Below are 20,763 nucleotides of genomic sequence, written 5' to 3'. Positions count from 1 at the left end.
GCGAGCCGGCAGCAAGGGTGGTCCTGGCAACAAACCACTAAGCATCAGGCAAAGGTGCAAGCCACAGCCAAGCCAGGAAATCCAAACAACAAGCCAGGAGGAAAGCTGGAGCCAGCGGTGCCAATGTGTCTCAGATGGGGAGAGAGAGTGCCAGGCTGGGGTCTAGTGGGGCTCCTGGGCCTTGGGCAGGGACACTGTGGCCCAGTGGTACCCTGAGGGTTCAGATGCTTGACTCTCACCATTGCTTCTGGTTTTGAAGGCGCAAGAGCTTTGTGAAATGCTATACTGTAACTTCGATTTTACATTCTGTTCTTTCTTTCTCTCACCCTGAAAGTAAGTTCTATTTATAATGGCCTGCTAATTTTGAAAATTAAACGATTTCAGTACAAGTAGGCTAACCTCTGTCAGCATGGCACAGCCATTATGGCTCAGAGCCGGGTCGTGCTTAAAACGAGCATCTTCACAGACTTCTGCCATGCTGGGAGGAGGTTTCCTGAACACTTTAGTGATTTAAGTGAATGACACAGAAGTCTAGAAGAAAAAAAGTTAGAACTGTGAGAATATTAAGTTTAGTGGCATGCACGTGTTAATTTAGAGGGAAATAAATTAGCAAGGGCAGTACTTGTCACTTACTATGGCAGTGACAAGCACCACACTGCCTACTTCACAAGCACTGCCTTTGAGCACATTTCCATGGTTTAGGAGAGGGAATATGAGGCCTGGTGCTTAACCCTAATACTAATCAATTTTATTACAGAGATCTCAGGCTGCACATTAAATGTCTTTCACAAACAAAACATGAAAATACGTGCATCAAAGCTTCAACACAAGTCCTCTCCCAAACAGAGAAGCGATTGGCAGGTTGGCAAAGAATCAATCTTGGTCCAGCAGATCACCTGCTTCAGTTTCAAGGACAGCCCAGAATAATATTTTGAAGAGACCATGAAAAGGAAATATGTCCAGAAAAATTAAAAGATAAAATCTTTTGCACAGAAAACTGCTAGCTGTAAAATAACAACCAAAGTTACAAGGACTGACAATTTAGCATGGTTCTTTTTTCTTTTTAGATATTAAAGTTAATTAAAATTGGTGAAGTCATGAAGTCATTTGTGACCTATCCTAAATGTAATATAATCTCGTCTGAAAAGCATGAAATTACTCTGCCTATATCTATTACTTCAATTCTTGATAACTATTATAGTCATTCAATAATCCAATTACTACAAATTACATTGCGAAAGTAGGTCCATGCAATAGCCAAATCAGAAAAGATTTGTGACATTGTCTGCACAACATTAATGGACCAAAAGAAACTTAATAGGTAAAACAAACTGGAAAAAAACCAAAACTTGCTTTGACCTCCCACAATATGTGTATCTAAAAATGTTTGACTTGCTGCAGAACAGGACACTCTATGAACATATATAGAGTTACCATTTTTAAATGCAAGAGTCAAAATGTGTATTGACTCTAGAATGTAATGCTAAAATCAGTAGTTTCATTGTTTTGGGAGTTAATGTAGTTTGGAAGGTGCTAAGTTAGACATCGGTAAAGGAGCACTCCTGGACACTGGCCAAACAAACTTCCCAGAATGCAGCAATATCGTATTCATTCGTGTAAAGCTCCATTTTTTAGTGCCCAACACAGAAGGACTTATACTCAAGAGTATGGAGCCATTGAGAGTCAAGCTTTGCATGCTAATGCCCAGCAAGGAAAAGGTTCCCAGAGGAAGGGATAGTTAACAAAGACAAACACTAGTGGTCACCGACTACCTCCACTGGTTCAAAACGTGCTTTCAGTTTAGAGCTTTTGAACATTAATAAATATTTATCGTATGTTTATAAACACAAGGAATAGTTTATTTTGGCTAGAGTCTAGCCCAAATGAATGGATAAAAAATCTGGCATTTCAGTGTAAGATCAGCGTTCAAAGCCAAAACCACAAGTTACGGGAGAAAATAGGATATAGCCTTAGCAGTGCAAAGCACAGAGCTTTTGACTGAAAGAGTGGATGAAGGAGGGAGAGTAAATCAATAATTCTTTTATCTTCCAAACCCGTTCAATCAAATTTAAAAATGCAAATTATATTAAAAAACCTGAAAGCTAGCTATCTAACCTGCTAACTTGGAGTATGAGCCCACCTCATCAACAGCGAGTTTAGTAAATCAGTAGCTGTTGTTCAAAGTTAGAGAAATACCAGGTAGTAAGAAACATTTGAATATATCCCCAGTTTTACACTTCATGTTATGAGGTTGCAATGTTCAAATTATCAGGTCACCATGCTTGATGTAAACCTACTGTCATTGCCATCCTCAGTCAGTTGGGATCCATGATCTGATGGCTCACATCTACCATTAGAACATCTAAAGCCCACTGTTCCCACAGCACTATCTTTCTTTCTGGTATAGAAAAAGACACTAAAATGGTCCTAGAAAAGATAAGATCATCCACAGTTTCCTTCTGGGCTAGGATCTACAGAAGAGAAGCACTTTGCAGAACATTTAAAACAGTCCTGTGGAATAGGAAGACTGACTGACATATGTTTTGTTTATGGATTAATGGAATATAATGATCACACAAATAACTTTTCTAATGAGTTTTGTAAAATCCATATCCAATGAAAGAAAAACTCCAAATGTGCTAGGCATTAATTATCATCATTTGCAACAATAAAATATGGATTTCTTTTCCTTTTTGAAATTATGAGCAATTTCAGGCAAAAATCTGAATTGCACAATATTTTTTGAAAAAGCAACTTTTCAGAATTCTTTGGGTGTTGTTTACTTCTGTGCTCTGGACTAAATAGCATAGAAAATAAACCGTTCACATACATCTCTTTAAGGTATTTACATTCAGCCTTAATACGCACCATGAATTAAATCTACGCTTCATGGAATATGAAAGCATGTTCTCTGAAATTCTTCATAAATGCAGACCACAATCTGGTGCTGTAAATCTCCAGAACTACTGAGGGGTAAGACAGGCAAGAAACAAAATATGCATATGCACACTCATGCAGTAGGGAAAATAATGCTCAGGCCTAAGTCTGACAGCTTAGTTACAAAAATTCATACAGATTTATATATTGTGCACCTTCATTGAAGTTAACATGTCCCACAGAAATTGCACTTATGTTAATGAGATCCAGTGGATCTAAAGTTACTGCCACAAAAGTGTAACAATCCGTGTGGAGTGATCAATGGATGGATCACTCCAATGGATGGAACAATTAAGAATGAAAATGAGAAAAGAAATAATTAAGCCTTAGTTGTTAATGTAAACTGTGAGATAATTGCAGATGTTATTTACTCAGATTTCCACACAGCATTTCATGCTTAGTGTTTTACTGCTTGAGGTAAATAAAATACTTCAGTTATATCTACAAAATCAAGACAACCACAGCTGCAGAAGAAAAAAATAAAGTTTTGCTGAAAATGATCGATATGTCTCACTTCTTGTTCTTTTCTGCTATTTACCCTCTGCATTTTGCTCAATCCACTTCCTTCTTTTTACATCTCTGCACGTTTTAGTTAGTTTTCCATCTTTTTAAATGCATATAGTTTTTCTCCATGGTGACAAACCAGGTTTGTTGTTTTTCTATCCTGCTTTGAAAAAAAAAAAAAAAAAAAGTGGAGTTTCCAAGATCTGTTCAGCTGGTTCATGATTTCAGTACTTCTAATGAAAATCCTGAATAGCACAACACATTTATATCACCTTCTCAGCTACTATTATAAAGATCTGATGTTAAGTAATTAAAAAATGTAACAACAGAGCTGGGTTTGAATTTGAAATGCAGTTCTGTCTGTTCCCAATAATACATCTTCAACAATTTTTGTCTAATTTAAATTGCTAATATGAGAATAAAATTTCAACCCTGAATGCTGGCATTTTCAAGGTTTTAATAAACAAACTGCTGCAGAAGAACATCATACATTCCACATTACACAAAAAAGAAATTACAAGTCTAACATTGCTTTCAGAAGTCTCCTAAAAATACTTTCTCCATCCCATTGATATATATCCATAAAACAAAATCTTTATATTGAGAATAAATTATTCCTAGTTGTTGTTTAATAACAACAGTGTCCATCTGATGTGGTATTTCTGGACTAATGGCCATCTTAGTGTTTGGCTTTCCCAGGTTTTAACTGGGGATTAATCTTCTTCGGTCCTAATTCATTTCCAGCGTCTTTGAAGGAGCAAGAGCCAAGTCCACCAACCATGTCCCTAATCTCTATATCTGCATGTATTTTAAATACCTCTAGGGATGGTGACTCAACCACTTCTCTGGGCAGCCTGTTCCAATGCTTGATAACCTTTTCAGTGAAGAAATTTGTCCTAATATGCATCCTAAACCTCCCCTGAAGCAACTTGAGGCCTATTCCTCTTGTCCCAAACTACCTCAGTTTTGTGTCCACTTCCACCTGCCCCATTCACCAACAGTCCCATATTTCTCTTGTTCAGCCTTTTATTACTAATATAGTGATAGAAACTCTTCTGGTTGCTCTCCATGTTCTTTGCAAGTCTTAAATCCAGGTGACCTTTGGCTCTCCTGATACTGTTCCCACACAACCATGCAATGTTTCTAAATTCCTCCTTCGTAGTCCATCTTTGCTGCATTTTTGCACTGAAGCTTAGTCATGAGTTCCCTGTTTAACAAAGCTCTTATCCTGCCAAGTCTACATGACATCCAGAGTATTATGATGGACATTGTTGCTCATGGAGGAGGTATCTATTCTGTCACTCTACTCTGGCTGGAGAGATGGTTGAACCTAATCAGCTACAGATGTCACCATTACAAAAGTAATCACATGAAGCAAAGTAAGTCACAGTAAGACAATATAATTCTCTTTGCTTATTAGTATGAAGATACACTACGATCTTACGTTTAGATCCAAAAGTTTTCTTGACCAAGAAGATAAATGTCATGGCCAAATCTTTATTTAATATACTCTAAAAAATGTCTGTAATTTGAGGCTTCCTTTATTCTTTATTCTCCTTCATAAAATAACTCTAATAGTCAAAAACTCTGGAGAAGGAGAGAGAAAGTGAAGAATATTTCATAATGCTCAAAATTGTACTCTTCTACAGATTTTCTCCTTTAGAGGAGAAGACAGTGAGTGGTAAAACAGACAATTCAACTTCGGAAAGGTGGCCTTCATCTACTTGCGTTTCTTCATTTTCTTCTTTTTAGAAATAATTATTAGAATTACAACTGGAATTGATTAAAAACACCTTCACCATGAAACTGCATAAGAACAGACTGCTCATATGACTTTGTGAATCTCCAAATACGGATTTGATGGAATCTCCAAACTTGAACCTTGGATCTCACATACTACCTAGCTATTTCAGATATCCTACTTGTAAGAGGCAAGCTCTCCCAGCTCCAACTGAAACTTAGCTCCAGCCTAACAAAGCAGAAAAGCATAAAATCTACACACATACATACATGTGGGTGTAAGCAGCATGCTTTATGGCATACCATTCCTGAAAGGTTTCTGATTCCTGAATCACAAATTCCCAGGTTTACTTTGCTGCAAGTTAAGCACAATAGTTCTCCCACGTAATTACTGAAATAAACTGAACAGCAATTAATAATCCTTTTTCTCTCATATACACCAAGTAAATCAGTGGTGGTAGATTTGTGGACTTGGTTGGTGTGTATAACTCTGAATACTCTTTATAGAACATGCTATACAGAAATCACACAAGCAGCTCCAACTCAAACATTTAAACTGGTTATCACTGCTAGAACAAGAATTAATGTTTAAATAAGTAGTTAAACTTAGTCATGATCAATTCAGTTGTGAACCTGTTAATAATACCCAGAATTATCCACAGAATAGCATTCACTTTGTAATCATATAAAGGGATTCTGCTATCAAAAAGGCTGTAAATCCTTTGTCGGATGCTAAAAACTGACAACTTAAGAGCCAAGCACACAAAACCATTTTAATAGAAAGAAACAGCTATAAAAACATCACAACCATTTGTTTTCATAAAAGAAATTGGAGGATTAGGGAAAATCGCAAGCCGAACATAAGTCAATCATCTATTTCATGCTCCAGGATCTGTAATTATGAGTACTTCATGAGATACATCTAGAGTAATCCTGCTCGATCCAGCATATTGACCAGGCCACAGTTGGAGTCCCACAAACAATTTTTACATAAATAATTTTTATGGACTAACTGAAAAAAGTCAATAGCAAAGAAAATGCATGATATAAAGAGTCAGGAGATTGATGCTGCTTATACTACAGACAATATATTGACAGTCTTCAGATACACAGAAAGCTGATGCAAAGACCAGCTGAAGTAACTGCAGACTTCAATGGCAGAAAAAAAGAAAAAAACAAAAAAAAGAGTAGCCCAATGTCCAGGTGCCAGGGAGCAGTGGGCTGCTCCACCGAGGAAGGCAGGTAGAGAGCTCAGGGTGGTCATGAAGAGGGCAGTGGAAGTGTCCTTACCCACCAGGAGTGCAGTCCCACAGTAAGCGAGCAAGAAAAGTAGAGCAAAATGCCAGCCAAAGTACAGTATCAAACCTCACAAAATAGCGAGGAATGTTTATAAATCAACACAGGCAATGCATGAAGAAGAGACTTGTATATTCTCCTTAAACTTGATCAAACCAGAAAAGTTCTTTCTTTTGCCATTTGCTTGATCCATAATGAGAAAACTTTGTGTCAGATCTCACTTTTCCTCACTACCACTATAATCAAATTGTTGGCAGACTAACAGTCAAGATACTAGCAAGACCTGCCAACTTGCAACAGGAACTGAGAATAACTGGGAATTAGGTCATTAGAGCACTGAGAACTGCACTCATATTTATACATTGCTTTTTGTAGGCAGAAAAAGCCCTACATTGCTGCTCGGTTCTTCTTGTTCAGGGGGCTTTAAACCAGAATTAAAGTGCCGGAAATTCTCTTCTAAAAAGATTTTTTTAACTGTAATCTCCTCCCCAATCTTAGTTTATTTCCTAACTTCTTTTGATGAATTAATAGAAAGAATCATCTTATGAGGAGCGTCTGAGAGAGCTGGGGTTGTTCAGCCTGGAGAAAAGGAGGCTGAGGGGAGACCTTATTGCTCTCTACAGCTACCTGAAAAGGAGGTTGTAGCGGGGTGAGAGTCGGTGTCCTCTCCCAAGTAACAGGCAGTAGGACAAGAGGAAACAGCCTCAGGGGAGGTTTAGATTGGATATTAGGAACAATTTCTTCACCAAAATGGTTCTAAAGCACTGGAACAGGCTGCCCAGGGAAGTGGTTGAGTTGCCATCCCTGTGGGTATTTAAAAGACGTGTAGATGGGTGCTGAGGGACATGGTTTAGTGGTAACTTGGCAGTGCTGGGTTAATGGTTGGACGTGATGATCTTAAAGGTCTCTTCCAACCTGGGCAATTGTATGATTCTTTCAGCCTGATCTACAGTGCTACAAACCCACATTACAACAGAGCCTAAAAGTGGGAGTTTAGCAGGGGAAGGCAAGGAAGAGACAGGTACTGTCCTCATTTGCACACTACTGGAGAGAGAGGAGGAGAGGGAGAGAGAGCACAGATAATAAGAAGCCTGCATCTTTTAACCCCATTTGGAATACAAAAACATAGAACCAAATGTATTGAGCTTATATCCAGACTGGCAAGTAATGCACTACAAGAGAAGCAGATCTGCAGAGCAAAACTGCTTTTGTCAAGGATGTAACACTCTTACCGTGGTCATTTTGGGGAGGTTTTATTTTGGGCTTGCTATAGCATGGTCCCATGGACTGAACACTCATTAGTGGCTGCAATTAAATGGGTATGTCTACGAAAGACCTTTCAGTTTTGTTCTATCTGAAAGACATTCAGCTTGGATGCTTCTTTATCAGCATTTCAGTTCACACTATAAGTAGATTTTTGAAGCAAATCTCCATCAGCCTTTCCTCTTCTCATGGTATGGCCTGCGTTGCAGCGTGGTCTCCGAGCACAAAGCTGGAGGTGCACTCCAGGAGCAAACCTAGAGAGCCCAACCACTAACACCCGTTCAGTCCACAGGATCAGGCTAGAGCTAATCTGAAAGAAAACCCCAGAGATTCATACAGCGTGAATGTTCAGTCCCTCTATCTTACTCCACAAATCTACTCATATTCAGATGCACTACTCACCGACACAGCATATACCTTTGGTGCACTCCAAACCACTTTACAACATACAACAATAAATACAGATGATAATGAGATTCACCTGAAAACCATATCCCTAATCCAAAGTAAAATATTAATGCACGTGTTGTCCTAGGATGAAATAAAAGACTCTTTGGAATGGAATATTTTCAATCACCATTTATTGCTCTGTTCTGCAAGTCACAGAGTATGTAAATATTTGTTTGTTTAAAAAAAAAAACAAGTCTTTTACTCAGCTCACTGGAGGTAAATTCCACTGAATAGAAGGGTCAGCAAATCTCAAACACCTCTTAGCATATCAGGTTAGTATCAGTGACAAATGGGACAGCTACATAGAAGAGGACAAGTCTAAGTGGTAGGATCTATACTAGCAAATAAAGCAGCTGAGGGCCTGGAGGTCAGCTGGCACTACTCGTATCAGTGAATCTAAGCGCTTTTGCCCTCCCTGAAGACATGAACCACTATCGTGCCGCCCACAGGAGGAGTCCCAAGTCACAGTCTGGATATTGTCTGGAAGACTGCTAATTAGCGTAGGATAAAATTATGCTAAGGAAAACACTAACAGTTTAACAGTATGACCAAATGTATTTTAGCGCTTGGAGCTATGCCAAGGCCTTCTCAGTGTAGTCGATAGCCAGTGACTCCCACCTACTGAAGGCAAAGGATACCAAAACCTGTCTTCAGAAGGCTATGATCTGAATGGAGTATTATTCTGCTTCTACAGCAGTTACTTGACCTCATCCAATGAAATTCCCAGACCTCAAGGTATGGCTGTACCTTTAAAACCTATGTTAATCTGTACCTATGTGGAGAGACTGGAAGACTATTAAGTCTTGAAAAAACTAACTCAAGTTGTTATGTTCCAGTTAACTGAAACAGTCATAAAAACTATCCGAAGAGCTCATTAGTGAAAGCACCTTAATTTCACATAAGAACATGAAATTAGTTCCACAAGATATTTCATCTGTAAATATCAAGCAAGCTGATGAGAGACTATTTAGATTGCAATTTACAATTAGTGTATCTTGATTTTTATTCTGTGCAATGTCAAGATGACAATTTCCCATTATATTTAAGAAAGAAAATACTTTTTAATATTTCTTGCAGCGTATATATAGAGAACATAGACTACTTCTTGGATTGTTCTTTTAAGTCACATCCAATTAAATATAAGAGAATTAGCTCTCAGTGAGAAGCCCTCCTAATGAAACACCAAAACCACAAATAAAAGCAGAGATTATAGTCAGACAAGTCAGTTAGAATCATAGAATAGTTTGGGTTAGAAGAGATCTTTAAAGGTCATCTAGTCCAACCCCCAGCAGTAAGCAGGTACATGTTAACCTGTATGAGATTGCTCAGAGCCTTGTCCAACCTGATCTTGAACGTTTCCAGGGATGAGGCATCTAACACTTCTCCAGGCAACCTGTTCCAGTGTTTCACCACCCTCATTGTATATTTTTTTCCCTTATATCTTGTCTAAATCTACCCTCTTTTAGTTTAAAACCATCACCCCTTGTCCTATCACAACAGGCCCTGCTAAAAAGTCTGTCCCTATTTTTCTTATAAGCCCCCTTTAAGTACTGAAACACCCCAATAAGATCTCCCTGGAGTCTTCTCCAGGCTGAGCAACCCCAAGTCTCTCAGCCTGTCCTCGTAAGAGAGGTGCTCCAGCCCTCTGATCATCTTTGTGGCCCTCCTCTGGACCCGCTCCAACAGGTCCATGTCCTTCCTGTGCTGAGGACTCCAGAGCTGGACACAGGACTCCAAGTGGTATCTCACCAGAGCAGAGTAGAGGGGCAGAATCACCTCCCTCGACCTGCTGGCCACGCTTCTTTTGATGCAGCCCAGAATGCGGTTGGCCTTCTGGGTTGTGAGCACACATTGTTGGTTCATGTCCAGCTTTTTGTTCTCCAATACCCCCAAGCCCTTCTCAACAGAACTACTCTCTATCCTTTCACCTCTCAGCCTGTATTGATACCAGGGGTTGCCCTGACCCAGGTGCAGCACCCTGCGCTTGGCCTTGTTGAACCTCATGAGGTCAACACAGGCCCACTTCTCAAGCCTGTCAAGGTCCCTCTGGATGGCAGTTACAGAGAAACACTATTCTTAGTCCTAAAGAAAGTTCCCTCATCTTTCATTTTGGAGACTATTTTGACTACTTAATTTAAATGGAAAAGATCCCTTCTCCCTAGGACAAGAGTTTTTCAATTTATATTGATAATACTCTCTTGGCTGGCCTCTGTTTGCCAGTTTCACAGAAATACTTGAAAATTAATGATGCTCTACAAAACAATCTACTTTTTACCACGTACAAATTCCATCCAAAAGGAATATATAGAACTGCATCATGTTCATCTCACACCTCAGTGCCATAAACCACGGCAATAGACTGGTGGGGTTATTTTAGTTTTATTTATCTTAATTCTGCTAGACACGCTGGGCTAAGTCATAACTTCTGTAAGGCAGCATAGTCTGGAGCTAATTTTCAAAATATAAGAATATTTTTATAGTTCTCCCAGAGCAGACAGCCCTAACACTAATTGCTTAAAAAAATATATATGAAGTACTCTTCACACTTTTTTTGAAGCACTTGGCAATGAATCACATATTGGACTAATAGAAGAGCAATTTTATAAATTTTAAAAGATGAAGTCTTCATTTTATGCTATAAATTGATGAAGCAAGATGTTTTTGTGGAACAGAATTAGACTGATCCTGGTCAGATTAAAATGACACTAGAATTATGAGAACTACAGAGTAAACTCAAGCAGGTTTACTACATTTAATTATATTTAGCTAGGGAAACTACAGCCAGTAGACATTAAGTTAACCTTACAGATTTTTATGAAAGTCTGTCAAACCGTTGAAAGCTGAAAAGAAGAAACAGAAATAGCAGAGACTGAAGTATGGACTTTCCCTACTACACACAAGTATAAGTCACCCAGAAAAAAAAACCCAGTGCTCCCTGAGGTCTAGGTAACATGTCTGCCTACTTGCTCCTTTCACATCCATTCCCTTTAATAACTAGTCTATAATGTTTCTGTTATTAAAAATTTCTCCTCTCTTCATCTTTGTTTACTTCTTGTAAACTAGAGTAATAAACTGTGAAATGGAGCACCTACAAAAAGTACACCTACATATTCAGCTAATGAGAAAGCCTGAAAACCTTCTTCTTTTTTTTTTTTAAAGGGGTAAAGCAAGGATTATAAAGAAGCAGCAGAAAAAGTGAGGTACAGAAGTAGAGGGGTACATAAGCACAACAGCACATAAGCACAATTAGTCACACAAAACACTAAAAAATGAAGAGGTGACAAAAAAAAAAAATCGAGTCAGATTATTATTTGTGGTTGGTTTGGGTTTTTTCCTGACTTGGAGTCACTAAAAGATTAGCTATTCTTTCCTCTTTCCTGACACGTGAAAGAAATATTCTTGATGGTTCCAACTGCTACAGGATTGCCCTTGGTAAGAATTACAAACCTTATTTCTGTTTTCTTGCTCTAAAGGTTTGATTACAGGTAGTAAAAGTCAGCAGAAGGAAGCATACTTCCATGCTACAATTTATATTGTCTGACTGTCATAAAAACCAGAAAGCTCTTTGGGGTTGTGTGTGTAAATCAGATCTAAACAATTTCAGTTCATTCATTCTCACCGGTAGGTTGTTGTGGTAGCAATATGAAAGTTCAGACTTGCTTCCTGGACATCCTACCTTTAGGACTACCCACATATTCCTAAACTAGATATGCTTAAAGCAGACTACTTTCTCTTGGGCAATCAGTATGTTTTCTGAAAGGATTGCTTTTGAAAGTCCTTTGAAATCAACGCATCCTGCTACATCTCCTGCCTTGACTGCTTAAACTGAGCAGTGATGGCCATGCTTTTATTGATGTCCCATTTAACAAAGTAAAAAATCAACACCTGTTAAACTTATGGAAGAATAATTTCAATGAAGAAGTTAATTTTTGTAAATGGAAAGTACACTGGATAGATTTAAGCCTCATCTTCTGAAATTTTGTAAGGAAAAAGGCTAATACATATCAAATTTCACTTGTTTGGGAACCAAGATGTGTAACTATAAACAGTGAATAAATTGGCCCATATCAAATTTCTGCCAACCGTCCCTTGGAGGAGACGCTATGTGGCAAATCAGTAATTCAAACTTAAACTGGAATCAGTTAGTCATTTTGGCTATAGTAGACTTCAGTAATTTTCTGATGTAAAATGTGTGTGAAGTTTGTCTGAAGTATACCACGGAAATTGGAGGTTTGTGTGGAGTTAGATACAGTGGGTTGCGGTGTATCTAGTACCTACGGGTTATCTGAAGACAGGTCTTCATTTTGAAGGTTTTCATCTGTTTGATAACCTTGGAGGACATATAATTTTTATAGAGAGTAAGAATAAAAATTTCTTGCCTTATGAATTGTAAATGGAACTAACCATAACGCATTCTGTGACTGTCAGTTAGAAGAAGTATCATATAACTAGTCCATGTATAATAACTTTCTTGTCAAAAAATAGTGTCTTTTTTTCCCCTCTATTTTTCACATAACACAAGTACAGATACATACAGGTACGTACACTTGTTTCAGTAGAATCAAAGATTCCTTTAATGATCACAAAATCCTGAATAACGGACTTGGAGATTTTAGTACAGTACAGTTACTCTTCAAAGCACACTAAAAAGTCTAATCCTTTTATGTAATGTCATTTTTCTCTTATTATTTAAAAAGACTATTCTGTTTAGCACACCCAGCATATGCACCATATGACGCACCAGATGCCTAAGTAATTAATTCATCTTTTAAATGGAAAGTACAATAAATAGTTGCATAAAACAGTGTGTTGATGCAACTGATAACTACACTGACAATTCAAACCTAGAAAAGGAAAAGATTTTATAAAAAGCAATAGCTACATCACAAAACAAGACTGTCAGACTGAACTGGCAACATATGCTTACTTATGCTTCAACTGTATTCTAAAAATAAGCACACAGCACAGATTACTGTATACCCTTCTATTGCTATTGCGTCGGGCATTCTGCAGGGTGGCAGAAGACCATCTAAATGTTACATTTATAAAAAAGCTGTGTAAGACAGCAGGATATGTTGAAAAAAAAATAGAGGAAAAGACACGTCATATAAAATTGGATTACAATGCCTGCTCAAAGAGAGTAAAATATTTTATTAGTACAGAAGAAACTTGCATTTATTAACACAACACCAATGAGTAATTCCTTAGGCCTTTCTAAAAACATGACTTAATACTTTTAGATGGGAGTTGAATGGAAAGATATGTGCCTACGAATTTCCTTGCAGTATCTAAGTCTTAGCTGCAGCCAGTGAAACAAATGAAAAATCTGTCTCTTTGCCTGTTGATTGAACAGGCTTTGCTGGAGAGGAAGATGGCAACACATGCATATGAGCGTGTGACAAACCGTTTTTGAATATGTGTGTGTCCTCATGATATCCAATATGAGATCAATTCTTCTGACATTTTCCTCCAATAAACTTAATAGTTTTACATACAGGACAACTCAGAGGAAAAAGACAGCTTCTATAGAGGAAACAAAATAAATATGCATTATTATCTCCCATATTATTTAGCACTGTTTTGAATGTGTATGCTCATTCTTCTGTATTTTTCATGTTACCTACTAGCTATAATGTAAGCTGTATAACATATCCATATTCTTGGTCATGTTAAATAGACTATTACTTATCTACACATGCAGCAGAAGCAAGTGTGCCTGTGCTTGTAAGTTAAATGCATGAGCACTCTCCAAAGAAGGCCACATCCATTATTGGATGGGACAGAATAGTGCATAATTTACGCATGCAGAAAAAAAAAAAAATAAAGAAAAAAATCTAATTGAGATACGGAATAAAACTTTAAAACTGAAAAACATTCTCCATCTAGTCTTTGGGGAAGTTTCATTACATATTTAAGAAATGTGAAGTACTGAAAGACAATGTACTCAATCCAAATTAAAAAAAAAAAAACCAATCAAACAAAAAGCCCCGGATGTCAGTACTGCCTTAGACTAAGCAAGTGCTATGAGATGAGACTCGGCACTCAGACTCTGGGAAGTGCGTCTATAGTGTGGATGATAACCACCTATGAAAAAACCTACTCCGGATGCAGTTTGCACAGCAGATCGCATTACACAGAACTTGCCCGTTCAGGGGAAAGATTTCCCCTCAGATTTTATTCATCCGGTGACTTAGAAGTCACACATAAACTGTGCAAAGGCAAAAATCCCAAAACAAGCATAAACAGTCCTGCAAGTTCAGCACGGTGGAGAGAAGCATTTTAAGGCTAATGGTTTTACGATACCATACAGTGTGAGCACGCACTATGCCTCTTCAAATACAGTACAAAACAACTGAGGTTATGCATCGATTTCCTTGCCCAGAACTTCTCTAAATACTACAAATGCATTTCATCCCTACTACAATCTGAACTTCACAAGGAGATGATAAATGAGATATTATTGATTAGATTTTGCTAAAGGGTTCCAGCTTTTCAAGGTTATATCCTTTAGAGAGTTTGTAAATCTCATTACAGAAATCTGCCTGCTGATATACATAAATAAAGAGTGGCAGAAGGGTTCTAGCACGACAGCTCATACTGGAATCACACTGTTTTTCAGACAGAAATTACAGACAAGCAGGTACAAAGGAGTTCAAAACGGGAGAATCAGTCTGCTTTTTAAAACAACAACAACAACAAAAACAGACCCAAAAAAATGTAGATCATATCCGTATTAAATGAGTGTTGCTGACAAAGGGTATTTGGAGTGAAGCAAAATCTTGGACCTCCATTGGCTTTAACTGTCAGCTTCATCAGTAATATGAAGGATGAGCAAATCCACTAAATTGTTCCAAGTACTTTACTTTAACACGCAGTTTTTGTAGCAAATGAATCTTAACTTCAGATGAAAGTCAGCATCAGCCTTTCCCTGCTTTTGGTGGGGAAAAAAAAAAAAAAAAGGCATGCAAAACATGCACGCAAAAAAGCAAGTACAATCATCTGCTAAATTGCCCTTGAGTTATGCATTCATTCTTAACTAATGGAGGAAAAGAGGCACTTTTACTAGCCATCTGCTTTTTAAAAACTTTCAGCGCTTAGAATTTCTCTCTGAGACATCATGGGGGGGGGAGGGAAGAGTAATACTTAAAAGACCAGGGATCCTTCGATGCACAACAAAATGGTCAGGAGGCCGAAGCACTTTCCCTGTGAGGAGAGGTTGAGTAAGCTGGGCTTGCTTGAACCTAAAAACCTGGGTTTTGGGGGGGAACTAACAGCAGTGCCCCGCTTCACCATGAAAACAACCCAGCAGGGAGTAGGTTGCCTAGAGAGGTTGTGCAGTCTCCATCCTTGGAGGCTTTAAGGATGCGATGGGAAAAGCTCTGAGCAGCTCAGTCTGAATTCAACACGGTCACTGCTGTCAGGAGAAGGTTAGACTCGTGGACCTCCCAAGGTCCCTTTCAGCCTGAACGAGTCTGATTTGTGTTTGCTGTTTCTATTATCATGATGCCACTGACAAGCAATATTAAGTGTCAGTGTTGTAGGAACACGGTCATGCCCTGTTCCTTCTGCTGAGCTCTACTACTATTTCTATTCTCGGCAGTCTCTGCACTCCCAAGTGAAAGTGATTCTATTTATATTCATCTCATGGAATGTTTAAAACATCAGAAAAAATTTGCTTACAATACAAAACACAGATCTGAGGTGTAAAAAGAATACTAACGCTGTTCTTTTTCTGAGATCAGACACTGTTTTTCAGAGCAGTAGGTGGGCACAAGTCTTATTTCCATTAAGATATTTAAGCTTATGGCTTTAACATGTTTTTATCAGTTTAATAACTGTTTTTATGGAGATATGTACATGTAGAAGCAGGATTCAGATTTGATTTGTGATGGCAGGGAAGCCAAGGGAAGAAATGCATAACACTCACGTACTCTGGTATTTAGGAAGTACTTGGTGAATTTCTTTAGCAGGATCTCAAAACTATTAATTTCACAGATTTTTAGGGGAAAAAACATTTTCCCAAATTAGTGGGAAGTCAATAAAACTTGCACTGGAAAGTAATTATTAGGCTTCATACAACACAATACGTGATAACCCCTCCCAGTCATGAAGCTCCACCATCTTTTTTCTTGTGTTTTCCATCCCCAAATCAGGGAACAAATTCTGTTCACTTCTCAACAAAAGTTTCTGAAATCAGATTTTGCCCAGCAAGGAGTTTTAATAGAAAATGAGTGTGCAGGAGAAAAAGCTTCAGTTAATAAGTATATCCTATTGATTTGCATTGTCGCATAGACAGATCTTGGAAATAATCTTGAAATCCATGCCATCTTAGTGCTGATAGAACTTTCAATAAGAAACATAGGAAAGTTGAAGCTTCTTACGGTCACATACAGTGTGGCAGAATGCAGTCTAACCCTAACAAAATACTGGCGTGGAATGTTAATGGTGGTCATCTATTTTAGGAAAATGGCAAGATTAAATGGAAGATAGACAGGGAAAAGGCGAGACACCGATGTTTGTGGTAACATGACACCTAGTGTTCACTTTCAGGAAGCTTCTGTATTGGGGGGTGCCAAATTTTGAAAAAAAACTTCAATGCCCTGGGACTTGCTTTCCAAAAAAAAAAAAAAAAAAGGAAATATTTATATTAGCATCTCTATCAAAGTATCTAAATTACACAGACATAGTGAAAAAAAAGAGGAGGAAAGGAACAGAAAATCAGCATGCGCTGCATTTCCTTCTCTTATTGAGTACACAATTTGGGTACTCAAATTGTCTTAGAAAAGACCGCTATACAAAAAAAAAAAAGTTCCGCATCATCTTTCTCCTTAGGGTTTCTGCTGAATAAAAAAAGTCAACTGATAAATTCCATATGCAGCCACAAAAAAAAAAGCTATTAGAAAATTACGTATGACATGCACAACAGAAGTTTAAGAGAATAGTCCCTATTCTAAAAAACCCCAACCACCTAGTGACAAGGTTTATTTATACCTAACAATGAGCTATACACTTTTATTTCTTCATTTAAAATCCTGGCATATCAGCAGTACGAGTGACTGTAAGGCTATCATTCCCTTTCACGCGTCTAGCAACACAATGAAAACCACAGTATCTCATGCACACTAGATCAATGAGACCATAAAATCCACATAAAATCATGGCACAGGCACTCTGACATAGTGAATAACAATTCCTAAGGGCTTTGACCTCTTGGATATTTCTGAGGGGCAAAGAGGGGAAGAATTATATGAGAAATCAAAACAAAAAGTTCACTACAGATCGAGGAAGAATAAGCTACTTTCTGAGATCAGCTCAACAAGAACACGTGTCTTATCCCAAATGAAACAAGTATCAGAAATTACACTAAGAAGAAAGTGGCAACACGTTAGAGACACAGTTTTATAGAAACTTCAGTTCTATAGAATAGAACATGAACAACTGTACTTCAAGAAGTTTACAGACACATTGCAAGAAACATTCTTAAAAGAGCTTGTTAGTGTTAAAATACAAGCACACAAAAGACATTAGGATTGTATTTCAAATCTAGCGTGCTGTCTTTAATTTAAAAGTATGCTGAATTACTTTCCAAGGAGTAGGAGTTAATTTTCATCCTTCTGAAGGGGAAAAAAAAAATAATACATGTACCTTTAAGTATTAAGACTGCCTACTACCACAATCCCAAACAATGAATTGGACTCAACATGCAATATTTAGTAGCTAAATGGTAACTAGTGTTATTATATCTTATTTCCGAGAAAAATGTGCATAGACACAGTCAATACACCAATATTAAAATATAATTTTTCTTTAGCAAGGTAAACAGACCTAGATTCCAATACTGTTAAATAACTCAAGAAGATGCAAGACAAGCACTTATCACACTGTTAATTATAAAAGAAGTCCTTATTTTTTGAGATGTTTTGAGCATAATTCTCTGCAGTGGTTGAGTATGTGGCATCTCTGGGGACCCAGGCAGTTATGAACTCACCTAAACAAATATCTGCCATAAGATGTCCCTGTTGAACTCAAAGTCTATACAGCTATTTTTTTTCTTTTTTTTTTTTTTTTTAAAGACTACATATACATGCATTCTTTCAATCATAAAACTCTACTTAAAATACTCTGGAAAGTGAGGCTATGTTGTTATACATTTATTGGAAACAGACAGCTTGCCAAAGCTTTACATTCATGGCACTGTTTCCCATTCAGGGTCCAGGTAAACGGGATAGCCACAAGCCTTTAGTTCCTACCACTCTTGTCTAAAAGGTCAGTTCACCATTCATTCAGCGTCAAGTTCTGCCCCAGGCAGAAGTCCCGTGAGTATCAGCAGAAACAGCATGTCCTATTGGCCTTAAACATATACATTTAACACAGCTACAAGAACACCAGTCATAAATTTCACCTAATGATAGTGATTATCCCTCACCTTTAATGCTGAAATATTCTGAACTGCCATACAACCTACTCAGCTGTTAACATTTTAGGTAATTGCTGCACAGATTATTTTTGCAGTTCAGGAACAGGTCTTAAAAATTAAGAGCTGTGGAACAGCTTTAAAACACAGAGGATTCTAAAGTAGGTTTAATTCGATTACCTCCTTTTGAATTACAGAAGTTCTAAAAGACCTGAAGGTGAAATCTTGGCGTCTCTTCACAGTCGAAAGAGGGATGGAAATACACAGCGCGAAAGCCGCCTGGGACAAGACAACAGTTTGCTTCCACAGATTTCTGTGCAGTTGTCGTACATGCTTATGATTTCAGGCAGCCCCTACCCTTTGCTCCCACACTTGCATCTTCTAAATATTTACTCTCAGTCTTACAAACACAGAGGCTCAACGCGGTTATGAATTCACCGTGAGGGGGAACACATCTTTAAGCCATACTTCCATGCAGCTGAAAGGAGGCGCCTCCTAAACAACACTCCGGATAAAACAAGAGGAAGATAACACCGTTTTCCTTAAAAAATTGCAAGGTTGTGGTCACGGAAACAGCTTGAAGGACAGGGCAAAAAAATTAAAGGGCTGTTTATTTTAGCACCAGTAAACTATTTTACAATAAACGCAAAGACTTAACTTTTTAGCCGGTGACTGAAAAACACTGTGACGGCACTTCAACAAAATAACTTCACTCCCCAAGAAGAGCGGCACATCAAACCACAGAGTCTGTAAGGATTTTAGAAGGTACACAGGGCATACCTACTATATTTTAAACAGATCAGGGACAGCTGAGAACCGCCGTCAGAGGGCATCATTCATAAATGATCTTCCAAATACGCTGCCATGAAGTAGCAAGTTATTTTCCAACTCCCTCACCGGCTTCTCTTAAAAAGTGCGTGAGGCGCTAAATACGTGGAAGCAGCTAATTTATTTTGATTGATTGATTTATTTATTTATTTTTGCCGGCAACAGGCTCGCAGCTGGGTGACAAACCCAGCGACCCCACGGGAAACTCGACTCCTCAGCGGCCCCAACCTGTCACGGCGGGTTGAAAATCGCGACAGCAGCAGCAGCGACAACCCCCCAACAGGGCGGGGGGAGGACGGGGCACGACACAAATCCCACCCGACCGCGCTCGGACCACCGCTGCCCGCCCGCTTCCTCACACACCCCCGGCCGGTGTCGGGCTGAGGCGGCGGGGGCGAAGCGTCCTGAGGGAGCCGGGATGAGGGGGGGGCGAAGCGTCCTGAGGGAGCCGGGATGAGCCCGGGCAGCTGCCGCCTCGTCCCTCCGGCAGCCCCGCGGCGTCGTGAGGGGCTGGCAGGCCGGGCCGCCGTGGCGGGCTGAGGAGGGGGGAGCGGCGGGACGACCGTCCCGCCGCTCCCCCCTCCTCAGCCCGCCACGGCGGCCCGGCCTGCGCCGCTCCGCTCCCCTCACGCAGGCGCCTCCCTCCCGCCCTCCGGGCAGCGCCGCCGGCGGGACCCACCCCGCCCCGCCGCTGGAGTGGGCACCGGGACGATCTGAGGGGGAAAAGCGGCTACTTGCCCAGGTAGGGACGAGGAGGCTGCCGGGTCGTTCGAGCGGTGCTGGAGGAGGCTGTTTCCCCGCCACGCTCATCTCCTCCCATGCAGCTGGCGTTTTAAGTCCTCTCAGACGGGCGGCTCGGCGGGACGCGGCGCCTCAAGGCACCCCGGCTCCCAAAACGCCCGCCCTTCACCGGCAGCGCCGGCGTCCCGGCTCCGCGGGGCAAGGCTGGCACCGCACCGCACCGCGCTCTGCCCCGCGGCCCGGGCGGGGCGGGGGGTGGGACGTGGAGGGAGCCAGGAGGGGAGAGGAAGGCGGGGGAGCCGCGCTGGCTATTTAACTTCGCTCTTCTCCGGGGGGAAGGCGCCGCCGCTCTCGTTCCCCTCCCCTCTGCGGCCGCATCCCGGCAGCCGGGCTCGGGGGTGCTGCTAGGAGGGCGGCCGCGCTCCTCCCCGGTGCGGCTCGGCACAGCGGAGCTCCCCTTGGCAAGGGCGGGTTTGGGCTCCGGCTTCCCGCAGCCTTCCTCCGAGGAAAGCTGTCGGGCGGGGGAAGTTCTGCCAGGGCACGGTGGGCGATGTGGGAGGCTGTTTGGGGGGTGAGAGTCCTGCCTCCAC

The 20,763-nt window shown here is 40.0% G+C and overlaps 1 protein-coding gene across 1 annotated transcript in view; it reads right to left on the bottom strand.

Moving 5' to 3' along the window:
- Positions 1 to 20,242, bottom strand: part of SNTG2 (syntrophin gamma 2) — a 262,116-nt gene extending 241,874 nt beyond the window's left edge. Inside the window, exon 1 of the mRNA XM_074153336.1 lies at positions 20,171 to 20,242. Coding sequence (XP_074009437.1) covers positions 20,171 to 20,242 — 72 coding nt within the window. The remainder of the gene's footprint in view (positions 1 to 20,170) is intronic.
- Between the last annotated feature and the right edge of the window lie 521 nt (positions 20,243 to 20,763).

Source organism: Numenius arquata, chromosome 9 (genome assembly GCF_964106895.1).
Source record: "Numenius arquata chromosome 9, bNumArq3.hap1.1, whole genome shotgun sequence".
NCBI classification, from domain to species: domain Eukaryota; kingdom Metazoa; phylum Chordata; class Aves; order Charadriiformes; family Scolopacidae; genus Numenius; species Numenius arquata.
The sequence above is the reverse complement of the archived record's forward strand: the minus strand, read 5'-3'. Positions and strand labels throughout refer to the sequence as shown.